Source organism: Microcaecilia unicolor, chromosome 6 (assembly GCF_901765095.1).
Source record: "Microcaecilia unicolor chromosome 6, aMicUni1.1, whole genome shotgun sequence".
Taxonomy (NCBI): Eukaryota; Metazoa; Chordata; class Amphibia; order Gymnophiona; family Siphonopidae; genus Microcaecilia; species Microcaecilia unicolor.
This window is the reverse complement of record NC_044036.1, coordinates 25,926,828-25,935,979: the sequence shown is the minus strand read 5'-3', so window position 1 is coordinate 25,935,979 and position 9,152 is coordinate 25,926,828. Positions and strand designations below refer to the sequence as shown.

General features: G+C 44.3%; 1 protein-coding gene across 1 annotated transcript in view; it reads left to right on the top strand.

Moving 5' to 3' along the window:
* The first annotated feature begins 4,356 nt into the window (after positions 1–4,356).
* The window catches only part of NRDC (nardilysin convertase), a 137,145-nt gene continuing 132,349 nt past the window's right edge, over positions 4,357–9,152 (top strand). Inside the window, exon 1 of the mRNA XM_030205933.1 lies at positions 4,357–4,750. Coding sequence (XP_030061793.1) covers positions 4,467–4,750 — 284 coding nt within the window. The 5' untranslated portion in view covers positions 4,357–4,466. The remainder of the gene's footprint in view (positions 4,751–9,152) is intronic.

The following is a 9,152-nucleotide window of genomic DNA, read 5'->3' as shown; positions in this document are numbered from 1 at the left end:
ATGCATTTCTAAGGTCAACACTGGCATGGTATGGGAAAGGGGGTGGGGAAATACTACAGGAGAGGAAGAGGAGGTGCTGGGTAAGGAGGAAAGAAGGAAGGGAGAAAGAGCCGGCTTGATATCTCATACATATTCATTATGGTTATTCTCAAAAAAAGCCAGCTCTTTTTCCCTTCCTTCCTCCCTATTAGCATATTCATTTGCATATGTATATATGCAAATGAATATGCTAATATGCTCCGCCCCCATCCTTTGCCCCCCCAAATGAAACAGTCAAACTACGCCTATGGTTGGAGGTGTGTTTTATTATATAGGATGATTACAGAACATACTTGAATATCTATTTACTGAAATGGCAGCTAGTGGAGGAGTAGTCTAGTGGTTAGGGTGGTGGACTTTGGTCCTGGGGAACTGAGGAACTGAGTTCGATTCCCACCTCAGGCACAGGCAGCTCCTTGTGACTCTGGGCAAGTCACTTAATCCTCCATTGCCCCATGTAAGCCGCATTGAGCCTGCCATAAGTGGGAAAGCGCGGGGTACAAATGTAACAAAAACAAATACAAAGGGTGAACCTTAAAATCTTACTTTTCTTCAACTGGGTCAGTCCATGTCAAGTGGACGAATTCTCAAAATCATCCCCACTCGACCAACTTTGGGCATATGTTCTTGGAGGTCACACACTACAGTCTGCAAAATTTCAGAACAAGATCCCCTCTAGTTACAGAATTAGAGTCACTAGAATGTAAGCAGCTTTCACAATTATACATTACTGTGCAATATTAATGCAAAGTTTGCAGTCTCATTTTCTATGAACATCAATTAGCAGTCTGAAATTCATTCTAAGTAAACTGCTGAAAATTGAATATTTCATTTCTGAGGCTCTCACTTTTCAGCATTTTTCTTAAATTTGGCTCAAAGTAGTCTGAAAAATGTGCATAGTATAAATTGTTGAAAGCAAAGCTGCTAACACAAGGCAAAACGAAAGTTGTCGTTGGTGCATATTTACAGAGATATGCTTAGCTAGAAATATCCAAAAACATTTATGCAGAATTTTGCCCTAATTTTTTTTCTTACATTTGTACCCCATGCTTTCCCACTCATAGCAGGTTCAATACAGCTTACATATTATATACAGGTACTTATTTGCACCTGGGGCAATGGAGGGTTAAGTGACTTGCCCAGAGTCACAAGGAGCTGCCTGTGCCTGAAGTGGGAATCAAACTCAGTTCCTCAGTTCCCCAGGACCAAAGTCCACCACCCTAACCACTAGGCCACTCCTCCACTGTTGCTACTATTTGAGATTCTACATGGAATGTTGCTATTCCACTAGCAACATTCCATGTAGAAGTCGGCCCTTGCAGATCACCAATGTGGCCGCGCAGGCTTCTGCCTCTGTGAGTCTGACGTCCTGCACGGACATCAGACTCACAGAAACAGAAGCCTGCGCAGCCTTCTACATGGAATGTTGCTAGTGGAATAGCAACATTCCATGTAGAATCTCCAATAGTAGCAACATTCCATGTAGAATCTCCAATAGTATCTATTTTATTTTTGTTACATTTGTACCCTGCGCTTTCCCACTCATGGCAGGCTCAATGCGGCTTACATGGGGCAATGGAGGGTTAAGTGACTTGCCCAGAGTCACAAGGAGCTGCCTGTGCCTGAAGTGGGAATCGAACCCAGTTCCCTAGGACCAAAGTCCACCACTCTAACCACTAGGCCACTCCTCCCAACAGGTATCATGTCAGCCAGGTGTTTGTACATTGTACATGCATATGTCTAGAAGCACTACAGAAATGAAAAGTAGTAGCAGTAGTATTGTGGTAGTTTTATGTCTCTCAAGTCCACACTGAATCCTCATGTGTGAGTCCTCTGATGAAAAGGTGGGAAAATAAGCCAGGCTATCCAAAGAATGGAACCAATTCTTTGGATAGCCTGGCTTATTTTCCCACCTTTTTATTTTTCGTTTCACGCCTCGTGGGATCTATTGAGTTCTCCACTGTTTGTGGATTCTCTTTAGACTTTGAGTCCTCTGATGAAACAGGTAATCTCTAGGGTGCATGCATAGAGCCAAAATAATTTTAGGTAAAGTAATGAATCGTAGCTGGAAACAGAAGTGGTTTTCCAATATATATCTATTAAAACAACCAGAGGTCAATACAGTGGTGCAGGGCAAGTAATAAAATTCAGGTTTAGTTACAGCCAGTCCAATACACAGAGAGTTTAACTTCACAATACTTTTTGTATGCAATCTTTGGAATTTATATTGTCCCTTTTGTGGTTCTTGTGTGATCCTTAGGTTCTCTAAATAGCAGAATCATCAGTGAATCTCCCTTCTGTACCTTGGATTCAGTGCAAACTCCTCTTCACCATCTCCAGTTTCTCAGCCTCTTCTGTGGTGGACACCTCCAGTTTTTTGGCTCAGAGAGCATCTTTTTGAGAGCTTTGTATCTCTTCCTTTCATTCAGGTACCACTGAGACAACCAAATATCTTTCCAAAATCGTTTTCATTTTCAGATACTAGAAATTTCTAATTCTTGAAATTTTTGAATCTTCACTTTTCCATCAGGAACGGAAGGGATACCAAAACCATCCTTATAATACAAGGGACATTAAGGTTGGTTAAACTGCAAATCAGAAGAGTTACTAGACTTTACACTCTGAAGCAGAAATGAGAAGTTAACCCGTTCCTCCAACTTAAAGTCACAACGATCAGAATCGGTAGTGCCTAGTACTAGAAGTTGCTCTTTCTGAATACTAAAAATAGATATTGTGTCAGAATCAGCAAAACGCACTGCTAGAATTCCTGCTCTCAATGGTTACAGCGAAACAGGCTCCTTTGGAAAAAAAAAAGTAATACATAGAAAGAAAAAAAAAAAGAGAAAAAGAAGATACCTTTTTTATTGGACTACCTTAAAACACATTTTTTGATTAGCTTTGGAGCTGAAGAAGGTATTGCCTTTGAAAGCTAATCAAAGTCAATATCTTAGAGACTGGAGAGGTTCCGTGAGATTGGAGACAAGCAGATGTGGTCCCTCTTCACAAAAGTGGAGACAGGGAAGAAGTGGGAAACTACAGACCGGTAAGTCTCACGTCAGTGGTAGGAAAAGTAATGGAGTCGCTGCTGAAAGAAAGGATAGTTAACTTTCTAGAAGACAACGGGTTACAGGACCTGAGGCAACATGGCTTTACCAACGGAAAATCCTGCCAAACGAATCTCAATGACATCTTTGACTGGATGACAAAAGAAATGGATGAAGGCTATGCGCTAGATGTAATCTACTTGGATTTCAGCAAAGCCTTTGATACGGTCCCCCCACAGAAGACTCGTGAATAAGCTGAAAGGGCTGAACTTAGGACCGAAAGTGGTGAACTGGATAGAAAACTGGTTGACCAACAGGTGGCAGAGGGTGGTGGTAAATGGAATCCGCTCAAAGGAAAAGATGGTGAGCAGTGGGGTTCCTCAGGGGTCGGTGCTGGGCCCATTTTGTTTAATATATTTGTGAGAGATATTGCTGAAGGGTTGGAAGGAAAGGTTTGCCTTTTTGCGGATGACACGAAGATAGCCAATAGAGTGGATACCCTGGAGGGAGAAGTGCAGAGTGATGCATTTGGGGTGTAGAAACCCAAAAGAGAGATACCGAATAGGAGGGGAGAGATTAGCAAGCTCGACTCAGGAGAGAGACCTTGGGGTGTTGGTGTCGGAGGATGTGAAGGTGAAGAAACAATGTGACAAGGCTAGAAGAATGCTAGGCTGCATAGAGAAGGGTATAACCAGCAGAAGAAAGGAGGTGCTGATGCCCCTCTACAAGTCGTTGGTGAGGCCCCACTTGGAGTAGTGTGTTCAGTTTTGGAGGCCGTATCTGGCTAAAGATGTAAAAAGATGGAAGCGGTGCAAAGAAAAGCTACGAAAATGGTGTGGGATTTGTGTTGCAAACCGTACGAGGTATCATCTTATTTTCTTTTTCATGTTTTATTTCTATTGATGATTACATATGTTTTAAGATTAGGCTGTACCACATGAACCTTCTACTTTCAATGAACCAAAAGAGCACAAAGTTTTCAGTGCACTTCCCGGAGCTACGGCTCAGCCATGCGCATTGCGCAGCCGGCTTTTTCAAAACTTACTTGGCCTGGACAGGAGGGGTTCAAGTTCAACCCGTCCCTCGCGACGACGTCACCCTGCAGCGTCACAAAGCTCGCGCCAGAGTCATCGCGACCGCAGCTCTTCCGCCTAGAAGAGGACAGGCCCCAAGCCGCCTGCAGGAGAGCCTTTTGATTGGTTCACGTCGAGTCACATGAGCGGACGCCCTCCTCCGGTTGGCTGGCTGGCTGGGAGGGAGGAGGAGGAGGAGTTGCTCGCTAGCTTCGCTGTTTCCTGTGGGCTGAGGAGGTTTCGTGTCAGCTGCCGTCGATTGGGAGCCGCAGGGCGGCGGGGATGTGTCTCTCTCTCTGCCCCTCGGTGAATGTTCAGGAGCGCCGCTGCCTGGTTCCTGTGTAACCAAGCCTGGAACCGCAGGAGGACTATCTTCTTCCTCTGCCATTCGTGTGCGCGTGCCGGCGCCGCCATGCCCGAAAGGAACAAGGCTCAGAGCGTGAGCAGCAGCTGCTCTGTGGTCACGCGGGCAGCTGCTGCTACACAGGAGGAAGCGGTCTGCGCCGAAGCAGTGGAGAGGGGAGCTGGGGACATCGGGCCCGAGGCCGGCGATGCGGATATTGTCAAGTCTCCCAGCGACCCCAAGCAGTACAGGTAAAAGGGCTGCCGTACTGAAGTGACAGCCCCGCTCCTTTGATAAGAGTTTGGCTACTTCACCTACACATATGACAAAGGGGGTCCCTCCCGTGGCGGTTCTCTCAGGGTTTGCTGGATGTGGAGTACAAATGGGAGATCAGTAGGGTCGTAGCATCATTTGGTGCCGGGGTGATGTGCTCATAATAGGGGTCTGAAAAGATGAAGAAGCTGGTCGGTGTAGATGTAAAGTGACTCTTAAACCAGGTACCCAGCTATCGAAGGATAGGAAAGTGACTGAGCTACTTCAATACACCAGAGATGCAGCCAGGCCTTGATTGGGGGGTGGGAGCCCGCAGCCAGACCTTGAGTGGGGGGGGGGTGGGGGTGGGAGCCCTAGCCCTAGCCCTACACCAGAGGCGCAGCCAGACCTTGATTGGGGGGTGGGAGCCCAAGCCCTAACCCTACACCAGAGGTGCAGCCAGACCTTGATTGGGGGTGGGTGGGATCCCTAGCCCAAGCCTTACACCAGAGGCGCAGCCAGACCTTGATTGGGGGGTGGGAGCCCAAGCCCTAACCCTAAACCAGAGGCGCAGTCAGACCTTGATTGGGAGAGTGGGGGTGGGATCCCTAGCCCAAGCCCTGCACCAGAGGCGCAGCCAGACCTTGATTGGGGGGTGGGAGCCCAAGCCTTAACCCTAAACCAGCGGCGCAGCCAGACCTTGATTGGGGGGGGGGGGAAGGCCAAGCCCATAGGGGAGGGCACATTTTGTCCTGCCTCTCACCTCCCCTGCCACAACTCCACATACCTGGGCTGGCGGGAGTCCCCAAGCCCCACCAGCAGAATCCTTCCTGTGTCAATACTTGGCACTGCCTACCCACCTGCCCTGCTTTCCCATCCTGGCACTCATGCTTGGTTTTTGTGAAATTGAGCATGCATTAAACTGGTGCATGCTCAATTTCATTAAAATAGAGCATGAGGGTAGGGGAAGCAGGGCACGCAATGTGGCAGCGAATATCGCAGCAGGAAAGCTTCTGCTGGCTTGGCTTGGGGACCCCTGTCAGCCAAACTAGCAGACTTTGGGAGTCTGACTCAAATTGGGGGGGAGGGTGTTCAGTTTGTCCTGTTTGTCTGTCCTAATTAGATTGTAAGCTCTGTCGAGCAGGGACTGTCTCTTCATGTTCAAGTGTACAGTGCTGCATATGTCTAGTAGCGCTATAGAAATGATTAGTAGTAGTAGTAGTCCAGGCCCCTAAGGCACTTAACGTTCTAGTAATGTCTGATTTAGACTGGTTCTAGCCAGTTTAGCGTTCACATTATTCAGCAAGTAATACTGAAAGGAATTCTGCGTTGAAAAGTACCTGCATATAATGTGTACAGCGCAGCGTACGTCCAGTAGCACTATAGAAATGATTAGTAGTATCTTGTTGTTCGCAGTAGCAGCCAACGATATTCCCATGCAAATGTATTAAAATGAGCATAACGAGCGATTCACAGCCGTTTCTGAGCAGCTACCTTTAATGTACAAAATTTTCAGGGAGGTCAAGAGCTGTCATAGCATGATGGCGACTTCTTGGCAGAACAATCAGCTGTCATATTTTAATAGTACTTACACATGTGTGTCCCGCATGTAACAGTACTGTGAAAAAGTTGTCATGGAACAAAAAAAGAAAAGCTGAAGCACGTTGTGGAGGTGCATCCTTGGCACCCAGAGCTGGGAAAGAAAGCTACACACAGTTTTCATACATGCACATATAAACAATAACACCCTAATAAGTTGTCGTGGTATATTAACCCTACAAAAAGAAGCAGTAAAAAAATTATCATGGAACTAAAAATAAAGACTGATGCACGTTGTGGAGCATCGTCCATGGTACATGAAGTTGTAGCATTTGTTTTTTCTTGGGCATGCGTATAGCATCAACGCTTACTGGGTGTTCTATACATTCGCTAGGCACTTTCCTTCAGAACTGTTTGCTGAAATTGTGTACAGCTCATTCACATGCAATTTCCTAAAATCAGTAACTTCAACCACAGATCTAAATGCATGCCGCTTTTAACAGCAACTTTTAAGCATTGGCCCCACAGTTTCTCTTTAACATGCCGGGGGGGGGGGGGGTTGTTGAACAGTTGTCGCTGATAGGAGATGGGTAGGGGATTAACATTTATTTCAAATAGGGCTGATGACAGTTATCTTTTTGAGTGATTATGGTTCATGGTGAAGTTTACTTTGTTCAGAAATTTATTTGTCTCTCTGCACATATTCCCTTGTCACAGATCATATAGGGGGGTCTTTTACAAAAGCACACTAGCGTTTTTAGCATGCGCTAAATGCTACAGATGCCCATAGGAATATATGGGCGTCTCTAACATTTAGCGCATGCTAAAAACACTAGCATGCCTTTGTAAAAGGGGCCCATAGTTATTTGAAACATTTTGGGGATTTTGTTGTAAGTTCAAATCCAAATTTTTTATATCCCATCTCTTCAAGTGACTGTTCAAGGTGGGAAAAAATAGAAAAATAATAGAAGACAAGCGTTCTATGATACATTGTCATATGATTTTTTTTCCTTTGTTTGCATTCCCATCTGTTAGAATATAATAATGGAATGTGATTGTTTAATGTTTCTGACCTCATGTGCAACTTCCTTTAAATCAGTCACTTTATTTTCTAACTCTTCTTACTCTCTTACCTATCTATGGGGGGCGCGTTAGCATTTTTAACGCAGGTTAACAGTGTACGTGCCTACAATATCCTTATAGGTGCCTACAGAGCGCGCGCGCTAAATGTAGACGCTTTAAAAACACTAACGCTCCTTAGTAAACAGGGCCCTATACGTTCCATCTTTGCTTATACCCTTCACTATCAATTAAAATGTTCTATTATGTATTGTGTTGACATTGTAAGTAGCATACCATGTCATACTTTGTATTATTATTTGAATATTTTTACTGCTGTTGCCTGTTGCTCATGTTTGATCTATTCTTGCTGTGTACACCGCCTTGAGTGAATTCCTTCAAAAAGGCAGTGAATAAATCCAAATAAATAAATGAATGAATGGCATCATTCTTATTTAACCTAACCGTGAAGGAGAGTCCTAGTGTGCTGTAATAGAACGAACCATATTCTCCTTTATTTAAAGAGTTTATATCGGTTTCTAGCAGCTAGTTGGTCAAAGGTTTTCAGTTGCTGTGTTTTGATCTTCTATGCTGTTGGGCTGATATATATGATGGATTGCTTGCAATGATACTCATTTTTGTGTGCGCTCTTTCTCAGGAGGACCTTCCTTTAATGGTTTCTTCAGCTAGATGATAGACTGGTTTCAGTTAGAAATAGATGGGTCAATATTTAAACATTGCTGTTGGTGTTGCAGTGTTTATACTCAAATATTTGTTGACGATTAATTTATAATTTTTAAAAAAAGTATTATCAATTTTCAAAATATTATAATCACATTATAACAATGCAACTGAGGAAATAAAGGAGGCGACCAATATCCTGATATAGGAACGGAATATCCAGGTACGGCAGTTTTTTTTTTCTGTTACATTTGTACCCCGCTTTTTTCCCACTCATGGCAGGCTCAATGCGGCTTACATGGGGCAATGGAGAGTTAAGTGACTTGCCCAGAGTCACAAGGAGCTGCCTGTGCCTGAAGTGGGAATCGAACTCAGGTCCTCAGTTCCCCAGGACCAAAGTCCACCACCCTAACCACTAGGCCACTCCTCCACTCCATTATTTGGATAGCTGTTCTAAGTTATCCAGATAGTTTATTCACTGTCTGGATAATCTCCTGTTGATAGTTCTGCTCAGAATCACTGACTGGCCCAGGTCAGTGGCATTTTATCTGCTACCTGGATGAATGCTTCTCAATATCAGACTGGAGAGTTTTCATGCTGTGGAAAAAGCTTCTGCTTGGGCTTAGTCTTCTATAGGAATTTTTGAAATTGCTGAAGGAATTTACTTTTTGAGTTGGCCTATCCCTTTTAAAGGTGTTCTTGGTCTTTTGGTTGCTGTCTTATTTGGTGGGTTAGGTATTTTTGGGTTGGGTTGTTGGATTTGATGTTATTTACTGTTTTATGTTTGCATTTTTGTTTGTATAATGTTATCCGGCTTTGTTTGTTGCTCTGTGTTAAACAACTAAGGGGGAAAGAGGTGTGGAATAGGCGGGTGGCTGCACCTTATAGTTAATGTGGAGGTCATTACTGCCCATTAATGCTACAGGTAAGGCAGAGCATTAACACAGTCTTAAGAGGTGTAATTAACTGCATCATAACATTATCTGTCATACAGTTTGTGTAACATGCCATTGGTAAAATTGCTGGGAACACCCTCGGGAGTTAACACACAGATTTTTGCAGTTCTTGCACATTAATTTTGGCACTGTATAGTAACCAGAAAACCTTAGCACAGATTAGTAA